The 23116-nt window shown below is 40.9% G+C and overlaps 1 protein-coding gene across 11 annotated transcripts in view; it reads right to left on the bottom strand.

Annotated features, from left to right (window-relative positions):
* mpdz (multiple PDZ domain crumbs cell polarity complex component) overlaps positions 1 to 23116 on the bottom strand; it is a 110871-nt gene that overhangs the window by 81550 nt on the left and 6205 nt on the right. For all 11 annotated transcript variants that reach the window (XM_084406017.1, XM_084406019.1, XM_084406011.1 and 8 more), the window contains exon 3: positions 2887 to 3056. In XM_084406017.1, the coding sequence (XP_084262143.1) occupies positions 2887 to 3056 (170 nt within the window). The remainder of the gene's footprint in view (positions 1 to 2886; positions 3057 to 23116) is intronic.

Raw genomic sequence — 23116 nt, 5'->3', positions numbered from 1 at the left:
CTTGACTGACATGACCTGCCAGAACTAACGCGGAGCTTGATATCTTTATATGTATTATCCATAATTACTTGAAATATGGTTAAAGTGTTCTGCTGAATGTACTGACAAGCATTTATGGTCAAATAAAATATAATTTAATACAAATTTTATTGAACATATATTAACTTTAAATGAAATATAGAATAGAACACACTACATTTTAAATTATAATAAAGTGCTTTACATGTGCTTTAGTGTGAGCACATCAAAATAAGTGTACTGTCTTAAAGCAAGCTAGATTATTAAAACATGATTTAAAATGTACTTTAATGTAAAACTTTAAAAAAAAAAGCAAAAAAGAAGATATTTTGAAGAATATGGGTAACCAAACAGTTGATGGGCCCCATTGGCTTCCATAGTATGGAGAAAAAAAATACTATGGAAGTCAGTGGGGTCCATCAACTGTTTGGTTACCGACATTGTTCAAAAAAATATATATATTTGAGGGCAAGTAAATGATGACAGAATTGTCATTTTTGGGTTAACTGTCCCTTTAAGTACACTTCAGTGGCTTTTTTTATTTTTATTATGTTATCTGCAAGTGCAGTTTAAAAAAATATATATATGTTTTTAAGATTTGAATTACACTACAAGTGTACATTGAATACAATAAAATAAACTTATTTTTCACAAGGAAATAGGGTTTAATGTTTTTTTGGATTCCAATGTTATCTTCTGTTATTTTGCGCAAAAGAAAGAAAGTCATAGAAAAAACGATGACAGAAATTTAATTAGGTAAACAGTTCCTTTAACAAACTATGTCGAAAGTCACGGTGACACTTTTGGCAGGTTTTATACAGCTCTTCTATGCATAAATGGGCCCACTTCAGCATGCTGCAGTAAACATTAATGTACATAAACGTCTCCCAGAGGCCCTTCAGATTAAGCGCTGTAGAGTCTCGGCTCGGTTGCTGATCGTGCACAAGCTTTGAACGCACACCAAACTATGTCAGCTCTGAGAGAGCGTGTATTTGTTAGTCTTCCTGTGTAAGAGGATTAGGTCTCTAGTTTGGCTCGTCCACATTTCAGAAATTACTTCTGCTCCACTTCACACATGAACTCATGTCTCTCTCTTGGTCGTTCCTGCTTTGTGGTAACCATAGCAACACAGACAAAGCCATACTCACCAGTTGGCATAAACACGGCTGCAGTTTAGTGTGGAGAGACACCAACAGACCAAAATTAATTAGTCTCAGGTTATTAAAGGTGTTTGCTTTATTGTGTTTACTTTTGCCTAAGTAACAAATTTCCCTCCCAAACACCATAGCAAAGCAACTGCATAGCAACACCCTGGCTACCACTTTTCTTTTGAAAATGTAAAAATCTTCTTCTTTGTGTGTGTATCCCTTGTTAAATATTAGGTACACTTTAGCATACTTTAAAAAAAAGTATTTATTGCATAAAGAATACACTTTAAACCAATATACTTGAGTGCATATTGAATGTAATGGTTTCAGAGACATAACACTGCATGTTATTTACAATTTAACGAAAATGTATTATAGTTTAAATCTATATTAAATCCAATTACCTGAACTTATGAATGTTTTTTTTTTTTTACCCACTTTAAATTGGATTTAAGTACATCTTTAAATGCAATTTCATAATTCTGTTGTCTTTGAAATGTGGTATGGCCGAATGTACTGACAATCATTTAAATTATTAACTTAAAATGTAATATCAAATAAACTTATAATCAATTATATTACATGTACTTAAGTATGTTAGTCAGCACAACAAAAAGTTATTAAAACAATCATTTAAAATGTCCCTATTGAAAAATAAACGTACCAAAATGTATTTGAAATGCATTTATTTTTATGCTAAGTATACTACAAATTCATTTATTTACGTACTTAAAATACAGTGATCATACTATCCTTACTAAGAGTGATATTAATATACATTTTAGGCTTAAGTAGACTTTTTAAAGTCTACTTAAGTGTGTTAAGAAACTGTACTCTCTTTAAGTGCACTTAAGTGCCCTTTTTTCACTAATATTGTATTAATGCATGTACAGTTAAAAAAAAATATATATACTTTTAAGATTTGAAGTACACTACAAGGTCACGTTTAATACAAATAAGCACACTTCTTTTCCACAAGGGTAACCAGCTCTATTCTAAGAGTCTTACTTTTAGACTGACATTAGATTTTGTTATGGTTTTCTTTTTCCACACAGGCTGTTAACAATGTTACGCACTGCGGTTCAGAAGTATGTGACTGAACTGAGCGAGAGGGAATGCCGGTGGGGATTTGATAATCTCCATTCCTCTGTTCCAGCCTCCCCAGCATAACTCGCATACTTTAGACAGAACGGCTGCCAGTGCAAAACTCTCCATGTCCACACAGAGCTCGAAAAACCTTAACATATGCCCAACTAATAAAGCATTTTCCCCCTGACTAATTAAGCTGTGAATATTTTCCAGTGTTTGCATTGTTTGTGATTTGAATAATCATGTAATCTCAATCATCTCAGATCAGGGCAGCAAAGATTCAAAGCAGACAATGTCAAAACACATCATTGCATAATCAACTTAGACACAAATCCTAAGATTAACTGTGACAGCATGTCTGAAACGACCTCAGACATAAGGCAGTATACTGCTTTTTGCATACTTCACTATATACGGTTTACAAAAACATTTGTTTTAAGATATTTGTATTTTATATATTTTGCTTTAGCACAACATTAGGAAATATCAGTTTTATATTTCCAAATATGTATTTTAAGGTTTGGGTTGGGTTTTAAAAAATCCAAATCCAAAATCCATCACTCTGTTTGAAATGTTTTGGTGTTTGTCTAAATGAAAGGAGTTTTTTCCAGTGTTGTGCGTTTTTTCTTACATGCTCCTTCAGGTGTTGCACTGATTTTTGCAGGGCGAGGATCTGGTGAAATAGAGGACTCTGCAGGACCGCTTTCAGAAGATTCAGCTTCTCCTCAGCAGGAACATCTGCTCCCTTTTCTTTCAATCGAGACTGTAACCTCTCCACCGCCTGCAGACAACGCTGGGTATCTGCCACACACACACATAAGCTCTTCAAGGTTTGACAGCCTTTCATTTTTGTTTATTCACTAAAGTTTGAATATTGTGTCAGAAATGGCGACAGATTAGTCAGTCTCCGGCAATGATGAGCTGTGGTAGAAATGTTTTATTAAATTCACTTTCTTTATCTCACAGGTACATTATCCACTTAAATATTCAGGGAATATTTAAATAATTGAGAGGAGAGTATCTTCGAATACATTCATCTCCAGAGCGCCATGGAGTGTTTTCTGTGGAGGATTTGATTACTGTGAGGAGGTGCTTTATCTTCTAATCATACAGACTGATGCCTCATGGGTACAAATGCTATGGTACACATTCCTCTCACAGAACAAGAGCAACAGAGAAGACAATAATTCACTGAAGATATTCACAGTGGAAAATTGTAAAAAACACTTGGACATTGCTGCCTTAAAGGGGTCATGAATTGAGAAGTCAAATTTCCCTTGATCTTTTGACATATAAGAGGTATGTCACGTTTATGATGAAGATGAGGAGGGTAGAGTCAAAGCGAATGTATTGGCATCTAAAAACTTTATCAAATCAAACAAAAGAATAAAATCCAAAACAAGAAATAAACTAAACGAAATACTGTGAAGCAACACAAATAACACAAGACAAGGAACTGAAAGAATTAAAGGCCTTATATATAAGACATAGAACTCAATACAAAACAGGTGTGCACTAATCAATTAATTACCGTGACAACTAAATGAGATCAGGAAAAAACAGGAAATTGAATGATAACAAACTAAAAGTCCTTGAAAATGAAACCAAAACAGCAACATAACGTAACAAGGTTATGTAGTATAAAAATTTCCTGTAAGTTTTAGAACTCAAAACTTCCTCATTAGTACAAAAACAGCTTTTATTGAAACCAAGCTAAATGACTTTGTCTCAGTATGACATCACAGTGTGACGGAAGACCGCCTCTGCAGAAGAAGATTAATGCCTACTTCTACATTATTGCCTCTTTAGCCCTGCCCACCATTTCAGGAATTTCATGTAGTAAATAGGAGAGACGCAAACACAGAATTACTTGAGTAACAAAACAAGATGCCTCTGAGGATTACATTTTGCAGACATTTTGCAGTGCCAAGTTGTTCCTTGTGATCCTAACATTAGGAAAGTGTGGATTATTTTCTACTGATGTTTGTGCACATCACCACATCTTTCCATGATTCCATGTTGTGACTGGTCTACCGCTTACAGCGTGTGGCGGAAGCTAAACTCCTATTACCATAACTGAACTTCAGATCCATCTGGAGGCTTCATAGCTCAGGGATTGTACACAATGAAAGACAGTTAAGATGACGTTGATTTTACCACATCAATCCGAGCACGAGTCCGATGATGAAACATTGGAAGAACTAGTTGTTCAACATGAACCTTCATCGCAAGGACGACATGAGCAGGACGTTTCTCAATGATACGCTACTAACTTTGAGGTACATTATTAGATGTTGCAACTGTAATTCCTCACCATCAGCAATAACAAGACTATGTTCATCAACAAACCGATGTGTATATTTCTAATTTATTACACAGCTCTGTGGATACTTGATTCTGATTGGTCAATAGCGCCATCCAGCGGTAAGTTATTCCCATATAACAACCGCTCAAAGCAGATAACGCAGGCTCATCCGGGTTACAGAAGTCAGCAGCACTATACGCCTGCTAGGAACGTTTTTTCTTCGTGGAAGTTTTGCATTTGGTGAGCTAATAGAATATTAAAACTCAGTCAAATCAATATTTTGTATACAGTTTTTTAATTATGCTATTCCGTATTGTGGACTCGCTCTCTCGTTTCATACAAACGCAACTGCGGCCATTTTGTGACTATATCGTTTTATACACTGTTGGATTTTAAGATACAAACAGGTAAGATTTTAAAACAGTTTAATCTGAAATCAATCTCTCTTATCTCCATAATTAATTATGAGGCGAAATGCTGTGTAGTAAGTGGTATGACTGTAAACCGTATCTCTTGAATGTCCGTCTATTTTGAACTTGCCGCGCTGCAATCGGAAGCTTTGCGTTTAAAGAGTTAATAAAATATTTCAACTCTGATCAATATTTCGTGTCTAATTATTTACTTATGTGGCAAGTAGCCGCGTAATAAGCGGGATAATGAACATCCAGTCGGTTGTTCTCTCAAAATAAACCCCCGACAGGGTGATGAGGACCCCGACGCGAAGCGGAGGTACATTATCCCTTACTTATTGCAGTGAACGTGCGGGAATTGTATTAATAACATATGTTAGCCCCGCACTAACATGAATGAGTGATGTAACATAAATGTTTGTAAAACAAATCTTGCTCCATCCTTTATCTTTACTCAAAGTACTAAGAACTACAGACAATCTGCATTAATACACAGTTTTAAGTGATAGTGGCCCACAGCTGTATTTCAGAAAGACAGAAATAACGTGAGTTAGCCGGTTAGCTGGAAACTTACACAATATAAAACACAAAACTACATATTGAGAAACAGGAAGTATAATGAGCTTACATATCGCTAGCACTGTGAGTATCACAGTATGATAATGGTGTGATGTCACTCTGTGATCATCGCACAATCTCTAGAAAGTTGTTGATTAGGAATAGTTTACTGACCACAGAAAGAAGGTTTTGCAATGGACATAGCAGTCCCCTGACCCAAACCCCATTAAAAAACCTGTGGGATGAGCTGAAGAAAAGAGTCCAAAAGCATGGACTCTTAATCTGAAAGAGAGATTCTGTATAAAGGATAAAGGAACGGTCTCAGATCGCTTGATGTTTATCAACCTTATTACGCATTATAGGAGAAGATCCAGAGTATCTTGGCAAAGGGAGGTTGCACTAAGTATTAAATGAAGGGGTGCTAATAATTGTGGAATACATATATTTCAGGGGAATAACATTTTTTTGTTTTGTTTTTACCATTTGACTTTAATTAAAGGTTTGATTTTTGTAATATTTGAATGAAAGACTAAGAGGAGAAACTGCAAAACAAATTTTAACTTTTGCTCAAATTTACCAAGCGTGCCAATATTTGTGGACCCCATTGTAAAAGTACTAAAACTTTAGTACAAGACTGGTTACAGACAATTTTTAGCTTCCTTGAGCAATTCCACTTTGCTTTTGTGATTAATGAAGCGAACTATAATATTCACCTTCTTATTTTCCCTTTTAGGAAAAGTATGACAAGCAGCAATGTCATTGCTTTTAATCGGCATGATGAGATTGTTGAAAAACTGCATTTTCTTTTCCTTCAGTTTGTATAACTTTGGTTCGTTTATTAATCTTTCGAGTTTTAATTTAAAAAGTTTGAGCAGCGTCTCGCTGACATGCTGCGTCATCTGAGTGTCACGTATATAAACTGTAACGCAGTTAATCTGGTTAATTTCTTCTTCTTTTTTTGGCTAGCAGAAGTTCTGGATGGCTGGTAACTTAAACATTTTGTAGCCAAATTGGCCAGTGGGTGAAAAAGTTCATTTCGAACCCTGCCAATCATATCAATGGTTGTTTACTTCCAAGTTTTGAATGCGGCATGGATATCAAAACAGAGTGTTTTAAATAGAGGGTCAAGAACAGGATAAAAAAATTGCCTATTACTTCTAAATTAGGATGCTAACATTATAAGTGGACCTCAAAGAACATTATCCATTTATTTTTATTTTTAAATGCAGTTCATGACCCCTTTAAAAAGTGGACAGGTAAAGCTTATTAATTAGACCAGTGGTTCTCTACTGGTTTGGCCATAGGAACCACATTGTTTTATCGTCATTAAGTGACCCATATTTTTTTAAATTTGAACCAGGCAAATTTTTGTTTAAAAAATGGTTGACACAGACAAGTACCATCCCACTTTACTTAACTAGTTTTTAAAAATACAATAAAGTTAGTAAGTAAATACCCAATACTAACATGAACTGTTAATAAAACGTAAGGACACTGATCCTGATGAATAGAATGAACTTTATACAGTGGGGAGAACAAGTATTTGATACACTGCCGATTATGCAGGTTTTCCTACTTACAAAGCATGTAGAGGTCTGTAATTTTTATCATAGGTACACTTCAACTGTGAGAGACGGAATCTAAAACAAAAATCCAGAAAATCACATTTTTAAACAATTAATTTGCATTTTATTGCATGACATAAGTATTTGATCACCTACCAACCAGTAAGAATTCCGGCTCTCACAGACCTGTTAGTTTTTCTTTAAGAAGCCCTCCTGTTCTCCACTCATTACCTATATTAACTGCACCTGTTTGAACTTGTTACCTGTATAAAAGACACCTGTCCACACACTCAATCAAACAGACTCCAACCTTTCCACAATGGCCAAGACCAGAGAGCTGTGTAAGGACATCAGGGATAAAATTGTAGACCTGCACAAGGCTTGGATGGGCTACAGGACAATAGGCAAGCAGCTTGGTGAGAAGGCAACAACTGTTGCCGCAATTACTAGAAAATGGAAGAAGTTTAAGATGACGGTCAGTCTCCCTCGGTCTGGGGCACCATGCAAGATCTCACCTTGTGGGGCGTCAATGATCATGAGGAAGGTGAGGGATCAGCCCAGAACTACACGGCAGGACCTGGTCAATGACCTGAAGAGAGCTGGGACCACAGTCTCAAAGAAAACCATTAGTAACACACTACGCCGTCATGGATTAAAATCCTGCAGCGCACGCAAGGTCCCCCTGCTCAAGCCAGCGCATGTCCAGGCCCGTCTGAAGTTTGCCAATGACCATCTGGATGATCCAGAGGAGGAATGGGAGAAGGTCATGTGGTCTGATGAGAAAAAAATAGAGCTTTTTGGTCTAAACTCCACTCGCCGTGTTTGGAGGAAGAAGAAGGATGAGTACAACCCCAAGAACACCATCCCAACCGTGAAGCATAGAGGTGGAAACATCATTCTTTGGGGATGCTTTTCTGCAAAGGGGACAGGACGACTGCACCGTATTGAGGGGAGGATGGATGGGGCCATGTATCGCGAGATCTTGGCCAACAACCTCCTTCCCTCAGTAAGAGCATTGAAGTTGGGTCGTGGCTGGGTCTTCCAGCATGACAACGACCCGAAACACACAGCCAGGGCAACTAAGGAGTGGCTCCACCTGAACCCAATAGAAAATCTTTGGAGGGAGCTGAAAGTCCGTATTGCCCAGCGACAGCCCCGAAACCTGAAGGATCTGGAGAAGGTCTGTATGGAGGACTGGGCCAAAATCCCTGCTGCAGTGTGTGCAAACCTGGTCAAGAACTACAGGAAACGTATGATCTTTGTAACTGCAAACAAAGGTTTCTGTACCAAATATTAAGTTCTGCTTTTCTGATGTATCAAATACTTATGTCATGCAATACAATGCAAATTAATTACTTAAAAATCATACAATGTGATTTTCTGGATTTTTGTTTTAGATTCCGTCACTCACAGTTGAAGTGTACCTATGATAAAAATGACAGACTTCTACATGCTTTGTAAGTGGGAAAACCTGCAAAATCGGCAGTGTATCAAATACTTGTTCTCCCCACTGTACCTACATGCAAAACTTTCCCAGCTAACACACACAACGCACCAGTTATGTAATGTATTGGTACTCTTTGGTAATTTCGAACAAAGTTGCAAGCTCGTAATTTATTTTGCGCTCTGTTCATAGTGAAGTGATATACGGTGCGCCCCTCTGCATTTGTGCATGCAGGTGAGTGCACAGTAATGTCTGACAGGACAGGAAAGTTCGTTTTTCTGAGGTCAAAAGCTCAGAAAAGTCAAAGTACAATTAGAAATGTCCAAATACAAGTGTCAAACTAAAATATTATTTTAATATTATTTTTGTTGAAACTTGTATGTCGCGTATTTAAATACATTTGTAACATTGAAGATTCAATTCTAGATTTAAAATATATTAACTTACAATGTAATATTGCATAACAAACTACAGTTAAAATTATGATCAAGTACTTTACATGTGCGTTAGTATGTTAGTCAACGGTCACTGGGATTTTGCCAAGTAAGTCATGTTCCTGGATCAACAATATATGTGGAACAACATTCCTGTCTGAAAATTTAGTCCTAACTAGAGATGGGAATTGATAAGAATTTAACGATTCCGATTCCATTATCGATATTGCTTATCGATTCGATTCCTTATCGATTCTCATTGGGTGAGGGAATAAGTACAAATTTGTTTGTTTGTATTAACTCACTTTAATATCTGATCAGAAGACACAGCACAGAGTATACACAAATGATGTGTAGCAACCTCAGAACAAACCTAAAAGTAGGTGAGCTACTTCTTAAAGTAAAGTCCAGGGACCTATAGTCTAGGGCAGTGTTTCTCAACCAGTATGCCATGGCACGCTAGTGTGTGCCTTGAAAGATTATCAAGAAGAGTGCTTTAGGATTAGGAAATTGTTAATTTTCACATTCATTATTCAAAAAAATAAATAAAACTGTCATTTATGTGCCATAAAAACTAAAAACACAGACTGAAAACAGTCAAGGAAGAGCTTGTGCCTTTTGGAATATTAACAGTGCTCATTTGGATTCAACCTGAAACTAAATTCAACTGACATAAAAAATACAAAGAAGTCTTCTGTAAAGACCACAACTATCAACTTAGGCAGATTAACAATTTTTGTGCAGAAAAATTATCATTTTATTCTTCCCTGCCTCTGTAAACGGAGTAGCTAGAGCTGCACGAGATATACTTGCTGCAGCCTCTGAGCCAGTGTGAGAGCCAGCCAGACTCTGGCCGTCATCATCATCATCTAAATTTGATGGACAATGGAGATTATCCTCCGTATAGTAAAAGTTTACACAATGAAATGGCGCTCACATTATCTATTAGACAAGTTACCTTCGGCATTAATAACAGATGGCGTCACGTTAGCTCCGCTGCTGCTTGACTCACTTGTGTCGCTAAATAGTAGTGTATCAAACACGCGACAGTCCTGCAAATGAATTGCATGCTGTGTGGCCAAATGTTTCTGCATATTGGAGGTAGTTCTCCCCTTTGACGAAATGGAACTTTTACAAGTGTTGCAAGTGACCGTATTGTCGTCATTTCGTGTGAAATATAACCAAACATTAGAGCGCTTCTGCCTCGATGCCATGTTTGCTGCGTTCTGAACCAAAACAACGCAGTGCGTGTGTGACGTCATGGCACATTTGCAACGAGCGGACCCTCCCCATAACTTATCCCTAAAATCAGAGGGAATTTATAGATGAATAACTGATGTAGAAGCACCTAGCCCTGGTTGTAAGCCTAAACTTGACATAAACTGTAAACTTGTCCCTCAAATCTGATTAGTTGATTGGAATGTTGTTACAGGATTAACAAAGATGTTCCTCTGGTTATCCTTGGAGAACGTCTCAGGTTACGTATTTAACCCTGGTTCCCTGAAGAGGGAATGAGGCACTTCGCCGAGACGCTGTGGGAGTATGGCAGGGCGAAGCAGCGTCTCGTTCCCTCTTCAAGGAACCAGGGTTACATACGTAACCTGAGACGTTACTTTTCAAGGGAACTTGAGCTGTGTCGAGACGCTGTGGGAACACTATACCCATGACATCATAATAACCAATTCCTGTTTGTATGAAATCATTGCCAACACTAAGATACAAGCACCCTAGACCCTGTAGTGGAGCCTAGATCCAAGTTATAAAATCTCACAAATGTGTGCGGTGAGAACCAGCCTGCCGCATCACAAATGTCATGAAGGGAGACACCAGACAATAAAGCTTTTGAGGCAGCCATTCTTCCTGGTAGAATGGGCCCGGACAGCCATAGGTGAAGGCTGACCCGCCGCTTCATAAGCAAGTGAGATACCCTCAACCACCCACTTGCTCATTCTCTGCTTAGATGCAGGGTACCCTTTTCTAGGTGACCTGAAACAGAAAAAGAGTTGATCTGACTTTTGCCACAGAGCAGCTCTGTGGACATAGGCATTCAAAGCCCAAACAGGGCATAGAAGATTACGTTTTTCCTGATCTGATGATAAGAAAGGTGGCGGACAGAAGGCCCGCAGCATATTAGGACCCGCAACATTAGTAGGGACCTTAGGGACATAACCCAGCCTAGGGTGAAGGAAAGCATTCACCATACCAGGTGCAAATTCCAGGCACAAAGGAGCAACCGACAAGGCTTTCAAGTCTCCAATTCTCATGATAGAGGAAATAGCAAGGAGAAATAAAGTTTTTTTTTGTGTGAGGAACTTTTCTGAAACCTCCTTAATTGGCTCGAAGGGAGCCAGAGTCAGGCCTTCAAGTACAACGACCAAATCCCAACCCGGTGCTCTAGTGCGCAGTGCAGGCCTCAGCCTCAGAGTGCCACGAAGAAAATGAGTAATGAGAGGATCTCTCCCCAATGATGCCCCACCCAAAGGATTGTGGTAAGCAGATATAGATGCCACATACACCTTTAAGGTGGAAGGGGATAATCCAGCAGAGAAGCATTCTTGCAAATAATCAAGCACTTAACCAACAGGTCAGTTGACAGGATCCAATTGAAGTTCTCTACACCAGAAAGAGAATAGTCTCCACTTCAGTGCATACAGTTCTTGGGGAAGGAGCTCTGGACTGGAGTATGGTCTCCACGAACTCGGTCGAGAGACCCGATTCTATGAGCTACTCCCTGGTTTTGATGCCCGGAATATATACTGCCCTATGTAATCTGATGAGCCAGCTTGCATAGGTGACGTGACCTCAGACCTCCCTGATGGTTGATGTAAGAGACCGATGTTGTCCATGCGGACAAGCACATGATGGCCCCTCAGGTCTGGGAGCAAGTGTTTGAGAGCTCAAAACCCCGCCATCACTTCTAGCCGATTTACGTGCCAAGAAAGTAGATGGTCTTGCCACAGACCTTTCGCAGAGCGACCACTCATGATTAGGGATGGGTATCGTTAAGGTTTTAACGGTATTACTACTCTTACGATACTCCTTATCGATCCGGTACTTTAACGGTATTTTTGTTATATAAAAAAAAAAGGGAAAAAATAATAATTTAGAACATAATTAATATTGCTTTATATTTTGAAATGTAAAATAAATATCTATAGCAAAAGAAAAGCAATGCTTTAACAAAACAAATAAAACATGTATGTTATGCAGAAGGGTGCAGGCTTAGGACATAGGAAGACATAGGACACCAAAAACAAAGTACAAACACATGGTCAAACAAAAAAAAGTATACAATAAAACAAATATACAAATTATATACCCAGTGCTTTAATTTCAGTAATGTCTACTGACACTACTGTTCAGGAGTAATATGGGCCAAAAAGACATCTAATAAAGTCAGATGTAAAATAACACTGCATAGTTTATCATAGATAGATTAACGCTTATAAAAGCCAAAATTATTCATTCAATAGCTGCGACTGATTTTCTCTTTGCCTTTTGTTGTTTTGATTCACATTAATGGAGCAATCGTCAGCAGGTTTATTAGACTTGTACTTGTACTTTCAAGCACGTGTACTTTCTTAATTTCTCCAGTACCGACAGCAGAACCGATAACGTCCGAGCTTATCGATCCAGCGGTCTTTCATAATTCAGCACCGGGGCCCGTTTAATACCGGGTTTCAGTACCCATCCCTACTCATGATTGCCCCACAACCTGTGAGGGAAGCATTCGTTGTTAGTGTTACGCGACGATAAGGAGCCCCCAGCACTGGGCCTTGGGTGAGGAACCAAGGCTTCTTCCACATGACTAAGGCAAGAAAGCATCGCTTTCACAGTGAGTGACTGGTCTAGTTTTACCCCATTTACGGCTGAGAGAATCAATGCTATACGAGCAGCGGACAGTTGTGCCTGCATCGTCGTCAAATCCCAAACCATGCCTAGAAAAGTGGCCCTCTGAGATGGAAGGAGCACACTCTTCTTGGCGTTGAGCCTCAACCCCAACCTTTTTATGTGAGACAGAACGACATCTCGATGCCGAACTGCCATCTGCTCGGATTGAGCTAAAATCAACTAGTCATCGATGTAATTCAACACGCGGATGTCCTGGTGTCTCAGTGGAGCCAGAGCTGAATCCACGCATTTCATGAAAGTGCAGGGTGATAAACCTTGGCCGTGTCACAGAGTCAGCCACACCGTCACAGCCCCAATCATCACCCAATCAACAGGACCCACCCACTCGTTCACAATCACCAGAGTACTGACTCGCTGCACCTGCACTCCCTCAGTAACACAGCCTACATATTCCCAGTTCACCGTCCACTCTTCGTCTCGTCAAGCTTCCAGTCTTCTGTCCGTCTTCGATCATTCATCCTTTTCCAGATCTCCTGTCTTCTTGTTCACTCATCACCTGCACAGAGAATACACATCAATCTTCACCAGCTAAGTCACCATCATCAGTCAAGTCACCATCCTATCACCATCGTCTAGTTCCCACTGTTTCTCACCACTCTGCTCAAACACTGTTATCACTATAACACCTGTCTGTTTCCTTCTGTGTTGTGACAGAAGACCAGACCACAATGCAGAGTCCTGCCAAAACCAGCGAAGAACATCCACCAGATCCGTATGCCGAACTCATGCAAGCAGTTCGGCAAACTCTCCCCTCCGCACCACCCACTCCTTCACCACCTGCCTCTGCCAGTCCCATGGCCAGACCAGCGATATACAACGGTGAGGCGGAGGATTGCAGCAGGTTTCTACTACAATGTTCATTGTACTTTGAGATGCAGCCACAGCTTTTCTCCATCGAACGGGCACGTATCGCCTTTATGATCTCACTGTTGCCTGGACGAGCGATGCATTGGGCGCAATCCTTCTGGCATGCCAAAACTTCTTGTTCCAGTGCAAGCGCTCAACGACTCAGAGTCTGCAGGGAACTTCATCTCTCATCAACTTCTCCAAAGACTCAACCTCCAGAGGAAACGCTGCTCCCAGGAACTAGCTCTCCACACCATTTCCGGCAAACCGCTGGGTCGTGGTCGCATTCGTCACTGCTCCCCCACAGTAACGCTCCACGTTGGCTGCCTGCATGAGGAGAAGATCACGTTCATGGTGCTGGAGAGATCAACCGCTGATAGGGGTGTAAATATTAATCGATTCGTATCGATGCATCGATTATACAGCCGACGATTCGATGCATCGATGCGTCCGCAAGAGTATCGATTAATGTGTTTATTTTGCCGCCTGTCTATTTTCAGCATCTGCTCCGACATATGCGTACAATCTACTAAGCTGCGGGTGGCGCTAACCTCATTATTGTCTTCTACTTCACACGTGTTACTTACGTTTCACAGTCTATCTATGTTCACACACACATTGTTGAGTCTGACTTTCAAGAGCGATGGAACCGTCAGAGCGAGCTGGCAATGACAGTGAAATGTTACACACTCCAGTCGGCGTCGTCATGGGTGTGGATGTATTTTGGCTTCAGGAAAACAGACGGAGCTGTGGTAAGAGTTGCCGTTTGTCTGATTGCGCCCGTTTCGCACATACTCCGTTTGTAGTGCGTATTTTTTTCCGTACCCATGTTAACAGGTCAGAGTTTTCACACTGCACGCGGTTGCGGTCCGTTTATCCGTTCCAGTTGCGGTGCATAGGCTATACAGCAGTGCAGAGATCGTTTCCGCACCGAGTCTATTTGTGCTGTGCTGCACGCGCTGAATTAAAGTGACAGCGCATGTTTCGTGGTCAAAATGAACACAGATTGACATGAAAATGTAGTAATTTCACCATAAATGCGTTTAATTAAATAAATTGTAGTAATCTCACCATAAATGTATTTAATTTAACTGTACTATTTTTCACAGTCATCTTTTTTACTTTAAGACCGGGGTAAAGCAAGGAAAACTACAATTTACCTGAACAAGGTGACATAATGAACAACACTTGTCTCATTCATGGAGGTGGAAAAACAATTTCTTTGCGACATGCAATTGTATTCTGCATTCTCAATAAAAGGCAAATTATTTATTATTTTTGTTGATTTATATGAAACTTAGATATCATGTAAAAATCTAGTATTGAATCGTATCGAATCGAATCGAATCGTATCGCGGGGAATTCTGAAGTATCGAAAATAATCGAATCGTTGGCTTAAGAAATCGGTATCGTATCGAATCGTCATGTAGGCTCCGATTTACACCCCTAACCGCTGACATCATCCTGGGACGCCCATGGATGAACCAACATTAGCCCACCATAAACTGGAACTGCCTTTCTTCTATGCCCAAACCATCTACCCGTCTGACCTGTCAACACGCCTTGAAGTCTTCATCCAATATTTAGGTGAACTCCATCTCAGTTGAAAGCCCAGAAACCGAGAGCAAAACTGAAATTCCTCCAGAGTACTGGGCGTTCCAGGATTTGTTCAGCAAGCGGTTGGCAACTCGACCATCAACGTCCCCTGCTGCTTCCAGCTTCTTCTTTGTGGCCAAGAAGGACGGAGGCTTGTGGCCGTGCATCGACTACCGTGCACTTAACTCTCAGACCATCAAATTCAGCTATCCTCTTCTTCTGGTCCCTGCCGCCCTGGAACAGCTACGTGGGGCTTGCATCTTCACCAAGCTGGACCTGCGGAGCGCCTACAAGCCTACGTGAGGGGGACGAATGGAAGACGGTGTTCATCACTCTGACAGGCCACTACGAGTACCAGGTGATGCCGTATGGCCTGTCCAACTCCCCCTCCGTATTCCAGGGGTATATGAAAGAGGTGTTCCGGGAGTACTTCCGCCGCTTCGTCATCGTATACATCGACGACGTCCTGATCTACTCCCGGAACCTGGCCAAACATCGCCAACACGTGATGCAGGTCCTCCAATCTTAAGTTGGAGAAGTGCGAGTTCCCATCCGTACAGTTCCTTGGATATATTATCGACCAACGAGGTATCCAAATGGACTAGAAGAAGGTGGACACCATTCACAACTGGCCGCAACCTGTCACTATAAAGGAACTCCAATGCTTTCTAGGCTTCTCCAACTTCTACCGAAGATTCATCCAGAATTACAGTCTCCGCAGCACATCTCTCACCTCCCTCCTCAGAAACCGACCCAAGTCTCTGTCTTCAAGAATGCCTTCATCACCGCTCCAATCCTGGTACACCCCAATCCAGAACTCCCATTCGTGGTCGAAGTTGACACCTCTACCACCAGGGTTGGACACCCAGGCAGCCAGCGAACACTCTCACTCCTGCAAGATCACTGGTGGCCCAACATGGTCCAGGAAATCTCCCAGTATGTCAAGGGGTGCTCAGTCTGTGCCATCACCAGCACACCGAGGAAGCTACCCGAGGGAAAGTTAGTACCTCTGCCAATACCCCGACGCCCCTGGTCTCATCTGGGTATAGACTTCATGACGATCTTCCTCCATCCAACCATCACACGTGTAATCGTCGTCGTAGACCGATTCTCCAAAGCCTGCAAACTCATCCCCATCAAGCCACAGAACTCCTCTTCCAGCAAGTTTTTCGTTCATTATGGCTTTCCAGAAGACATAGTATCAGACAGAGGTCCTCAGTTTATTTCCCAGGTGTGGCAGGCCTTCTTCAAACTCCTCGGTGTCTCAGTAAGTCTATCCTCAGGGTACCACCCACAGACAAACGGCCAGACTGAGCGCAAGATCCAGGAGATCGGGAGATACCTGTGGTCAAACTGCCACCAGAACCAGGACAACAGGAGCCGCAAAAGTGCACATTTTAAAAAGGACATGCATTAGCTGAATAAATGTTAGCCAATACAAACATATTTATAGAAAACAGTTGACAATGAATAGACAGGAGTCCAATAATAGCAAAACGAATCACTTATTCTAAAAAATATATATAAGTATAGACGAATGCGACATATGAGGGCTGTGTTAACAGTAAAACGTCCGTCATTTAACGAATTTTCAAAACAAGGATAGATAATACAAAATGCTCTCTGACATTTTGATAGAAAAAAACACAAGCAAGAACAAATGAAATCAAAAAGGTACAAAGTAACAATTTTTTAAAAGCATATTTACCTTTTTTTTATGAACTGTCAGAGAGGTATGCAGTGTGTTTGTATGTAAATGCAGTATGAGGGGACTGAGTTGTTGTGTGTGACTGGTTTGTGCAGCCATGCCTGGCTAACGCCCGGAAAAGCCCCAGAATCCTGCTATTGGGACTCAGGCATTGCGCTCTTGCTGAGGGCATTAGAGAGACGTTATCGCCTCCAGGTTTGAGTGAACCAGTCGAGGTAATTTCCATTCTCACGGAGTGTGACCAAACCAGTGTTGTGTGGAGTATGTGGAGCTCTGTACCTCAGAGTACCTCAGTGAAACATTCTTTATTTATTTCTTTCAACTTTCTTTTTCTTTCCGCTAGGGCTAAACAAAACAGTTTATATCGATGTACAATAGTTTGATATTACGAGCACATCTGAAAAATAATGGAGGACACAGAGTGAACTGCTGCGGGGAAAGTGCATAATCCAATTTGTCCTAAAAATGAGACATGCTTTATATTAAGGGTTTCAAAATAACTCTGAATATATAGTTAACAATTAGGCCTATAGTTTAATGTGACTTGACCGTATCGCCCAGCCCTCCTTTCTGCTACATACACTGCCATGTTTGTTGGACACATCAGTGGCATGGAGAGTTACTCAAGCAAAAATTATAGAAAAGATACAAGATGCAAAAATAAAATCTGCTCAAATATCTTGATAAATATTTTTAAAACACATATAGACTACTGTTCAAAAGTTTGGGGTTGGTAAGATTTAACAATCGTCATAAAGAATGTCTCTTGTGCTCACGAAGGCTGCATTTATTTGATTAAAAATACAGTAAAAACAGTACATATTATTACTATTAATTTGTTTATATATATATATATATATATATATATATACACTGTATATATATTTTAAAAATTTAATTTATTCTGGTGATGTCAAAGCTGATTTTTAAAAATCATTATAATATGCTGATTTGCTTGTGTTGAAAACAGTTATGCTGCCTCATATTTTTGTAGAAACCATTAAGTTTTAGATTTCTTTGATAAACAGAAAGCTCAAAAGAACAGCATTTATTTGACAGAAATATTTTGTAACATTATTAATACCTTTACAGTAATTTATTAATCAATATAAAAGTGTTCATTTCTTTAAAAAAATATATAAAATCTTACTGACCTCAAATGCATTTTGATTAGAACAAAAAAAAAAAAAATCATATATTTAAATCTTATAAAAGTCTACTTATGGCACATTTCCACTGCATGGTACGGTACAGTACGGCTTGGTACGGCTCACTTTGGCGCTTTTCCACTGCATGGTACGGTGCGGCAGGGCTCGGTTCACTTTGTTGCGCTTTTCCACTGCATGGTACGGGTCGTTTCGGCTTGCTTTAAATGGTACCACCTCTGTTGAGGTTCCAAACGTACCGTACCGATACTAAAATGTGACGTGAAAACACTAGACATCACTGATTGGTCAGAGAGAATCATCACAACCAGCGTCAAATCTAACCAAACGCACTAGATTTAAATAGCAACAGCCACCGGAGTATTATTTGTCCGCACAATTTTTATTAAACGACTTTTTTAAACAAAAATAAATGGCTGAATCGTGGTGACTGGTCAGTAGACGAGGTGCAGACATTACTTTCATTGGTAGCTGAGGAGCGGATCCAGCGAGAGCTGTATATTGCGACCAGGAATGAAAAAGTTTTTCAGCAACTTTAATGAGCAGTCTATAATCCCACCCAATTTGAAGCGGTACTAAACTGCAGTGGAAAAACAAACCGAGCCAAAGCGGGCCAAGTCGAGCCGCGTTGAGCTGAATCGTACCACGCATTGGAAAAACAAAGTGAGCCGAGCAGAGCCGCGCCGAGCCATACCATGCAGTGAAAAAGCGCCATTACATAACCCCAGTTCTCTGATAACAGAAGTGAGGTATCTCACTATGGGAAACGCCTCGGGCGTGACCAATCCTAGAAGCACCAATTACACCACATTTGTCAGTAGACAGACTAATCACAACAGTGATGTGGGTGTCACGTGAGGTTGCAGGAAGGCAGACGGAGACGAGGATATATTTCCAACACGAAGGTTTAATGGGAGTAATATACAGGACAGCAGAACAGGCAGCAACACACATTAAATACAATGGAGATCGGACAAAGCCTGACTGAACAGACGGAACACGCAAACACAGATGACACTGATTAACGGAACACAAGTGATACAGATGACGATGATTAACTAAACACAGGTGATACAGCTGAACTGATAATGACAGTGAAGATGACACGTGACATGTGAATACCAGCAGACAAGTCCAAATGAAAACAAACTAACCCAAACACCACTGTGATAGCGGGAGTCCCGCCTCCCTAAAATATATCGCTGCTAGCGGTCCCCACTTTATTCTCAGCATATCTCTTCTCCATGCAACTGCAAGGAGGGAAGTGTGGTGAGATACTTCACTTCTGTGTTCAGAGAACCGGGGTTACGCAAGTAACCTAAACTTTTCTTTCAACCATTCGTTTGGTATCTCACTATTGGATATAGACAACTCTTGTATTGCAGAAATACTGTCCGAAAGCAGGCATGTCAACCAACTCAATGATTTATGTAACTAACATGAAGCTCGTAACTATTCTCCGAATCTATCTATTCTCTTTTTTTTAAACAGATTGCTGACTCACTCACTTTAGGCACAAACACTGCATTAGTTTTGAAAGTTACTCTTGAGTAATCCATATCAAACTGCATTCAGGAGTTATGAACCGACAAAACGTGAAGTTTACTATCCCGTTTCGTGATTGAAAGCCAATAATAAAGCAGCCTTTAGTAAAAGAAGCCTCATAACTCTTCATACGAGTGGGAGTTGACCTATGATATCCCTGTCAATCCCCACATGGCATGCAGAAAATGTGGCAAGATAAACTTTAAAAGTGTAAAAGGCTCTTCCCTTATCTAAAAGTTTCTGCAGAAAACACACAACAGAACAGAGAAAATTCTGTGTCTATGTGTGCATTGTCACTCTAACACATTTAATTTCCGATCATATGCAAAGCACGTTGAAGCCGCTCTCGCATTCTGAATAGTCTCAATCACCCTTGAAGGCAAACCCCTAACATTCAAGTTTAACCTCCCTTGGGCCAGGCTCAAAGAGTTGCTTCGTCCAGGGCCAGGTGAAAAGAAATTCCCGGTGCGCTTGTGAGAGGAGGTCCCTGTGCAGAGGCCAAGGCTGGTCACGCAGGAGAATATCTTTGTCAGCCACAATTTTTCGGGCCAGTTTGGGCGATCAGTATGACTAAGTGACCGCATTCTCTTTAAGTGCTGTACGATCAAACTCAGTGGAGGAAACGCATAAAGCAGTGAGTGAGTTTGGCCATGGGTGCGCTAGAGTATCCACACCCATAGCGTACCTACTCTAGCCAGTGAGAAAGATTAGAGGGCAGTGAATGTTTTCATGCGAGGTGAAGAGATATATGGCAGCTCCCACAACTGGCTCACTACCTGAGGGAGGAAAGTCCCTTCTCCGTACAGAGGATTCCCTCTGGACAGGAGATTCGCCCCCATATTCATTATTCCCGGGACAATTGTTGCCCATAATGAATGAAAATGCTTCATGCCCCACACAATTAGTTTTTGTGCCAGACTGTGAAGATGAGGAGAATGTGTGCCCCCTGAGATTTAAGTATGCCACCACCGTTGTGCTATCTGGTCTGTTCAAAATGTGGTGGTTCCTTAGGAACTGCACAAAATGTTTCAATGCCAGAAACAGTGTTAACTGTTCTTGGAAGTTTATGTGTGTGATCTGTAGCGAGATGGGCCAATTTTATTGCTATCTTGCCCTCACACACTGCACCCCAATCTGTGAGCAACATATCCATCGTCACAACCTTTCTCAGAGACTGTCCCTAGTGGAGACTGCCCCTAGTGGAGTCCCTGATTCGATAAACGCACAATCTTTTAAAAACAAATCTGGTTTACCACCGGTTGAGGTGGTATTTTGGACACAAATGCTGTGCAGCTGTCTAGTGCTGAAACTCTCTCACTCACAACAGTCCCAGTGGAATAACCGTGGCAGTAGAGGCCAGGCACAGAGGAGCAGATCTTCCAAATAAGCTGACACTCTGAGACCCACTATTCTCAGCAGTGTCAGAGCTGCTTAGACACATTTGCTGAACAATCTTGGGGCTAATGAGAGCCCAAAAGGAAACATTAAATATTCATAGGCTGTGCCTTGATAGGCAAACTTGAGAAATTTTCTGTGTGCTTGGTAGATGCTTATGTGAAAATATGCATCCTTCAGATGGAAGTCAGTCTTTGGGACAAATATAGTGAGATAACAGCCTTAAAGTCAAGTTTTGGACATCCCCAACTCCTCCATATTATGAACGCCCAGCCCAGAGAAACCTTTAACAGGCAACCTATGTGAGAATGACTTGTCCCAGAAATGTTGCATCTCTGCAACGCATGCTGGGACGGCTGGAATCAGTTGCTTGACTGGGGAAGTGCGTCATGACAGCCTCTTCCCATCATATAACTCCCTTTACGTGTCCTGGCCTTCTTGCTTCTTCCTGGCCAGTTAATGGAGAGTTAAGCAGCTGCTTTCCTATGCATTTCAATGAGGTCCAATTCTCCTGGCATGGGGGAGGGGGACTAATCTATGGAACTGCCGGGTCAAGAAAAAAGATTAGGAGGGGAGATAGCATTCTCTTAGTCTTCTTCCAAATCCTCTTCCAAGCTATCACCTCATCATCTTCCTCCTCCTCCTCCTCTTTGTCCCCCGCCAAGGAGTCTGATGCAAAGAGGGGGATGAAGTTCAGGAGAGATCTCATCCATCAGCTCTCACCAGTGCTGAGGAGCAACCTCATCTATATCCACGGGAGGTGCTGAAAAACTTGGGTCCCCTTTAGTCGTGACTGTGACTCGTACTCTGCGTTCTAAAACCCTTAACTGGAAATGAATGCAGTGCGGGCAGCACTCGGGATTAGCAAGCGCATCCTGTGTGTGTCCAACTCCCAAACACTCTATGCACAGAGGGTGAGAGTCTTTAGAAGAAATATGGATGTGCTCGCAGTCGTCATAACAGAGGTGGGAACCCCAGGGGATTAACGAGATCACCACAACATGCCATCACGATATAGGGTCTTATTAGCAGTTATTCTCGTAATATGGCGGGATCAGCCAATCCATCACACCACTTAACATGAGGGTGTAACTGAGAAAAAGGAGCTGTAACTGCTTGAAGAAAGTAAGAACTTGATTTGCTGGTCCCCACCACAAGGAATAGAAAAACAGCAGAAAGAAGCAGCCACGTTTGGCAACATACCCAAGATAATGGCTGGTCCTTGAATAGTTTAGAGGCCACCCCTTGCGAGGTTCTGCTAAGGATAGCTTCCAAATAGGATCTTCACGGGAAAGAGAACGGAAATTAATTGGTGTAATTGGTTCTTCCAGGATTGGTCACGCCCCAGGCATTTCCCATAGTGTGATACTGAACAAATGTTTGGTTTAAAAGGTTTATCTTACCAAAACAAGCAAACTTGTTCAGGTCAAATTTCACTGCAAAATATTTTTATTTTTATTTACTAATAATAATTATTTCCCAAATTTAATTTTGAAATATGACTCGGATATTCTTGACAGGCTCCTTGAGATTCAGCTCATTTTCTCAATCTTACTGCACTTCGCACAACAAGAATGGTTAAGATTTTGCCGGGGCTTCAGCCCAGAATGTTTTGAGTGTAGCCCCGAATGTATTTTGATAGGTTGACTGACAAATATGAAACCGGACAATAGCCTATGTAAACCCCCAAAATCATAAGTTGCCTTATTTCATTGTGCTTTGGCTTTTCTGCTGTCTCTGATTGGTGATTGTTGAAATCTGTCTCGCACAGAGACGCACCACGTGAGTGATTTCAGCCTATCCTAGAATATCTCCAGGATTTGAGTGCAACAGCCAACAATCTCATAGCAATAAAATTGTTTAATAAATAACGCAGTCAGCACAGCCATGAGATGTTGTCAGGCTATATATGTTGTCAGAACCGGCGAGAACTCACAGGTTTTAAGGGGAGACGAGGGGCCCCGTCCAAAAAGCAGC

This window comes from Rutilus rutilus (assembly GCF_951802725.1).
Source record: "Rutilus rutilus genome assembly, chromosome: 3".
Taxonomy (NCBI): domain Eukaryota; kingdom Metazoa; phylum Chordata; class Actinopteri; order Cypriniformes; family Leuciscidae; genus Rutilus; species Rutilus rutilus.
The sequence above is the reverse complement of the archived record's forward strand: the minus strand, read 5'-3'. Positions and strand labels throughout refer to the sequence as shown.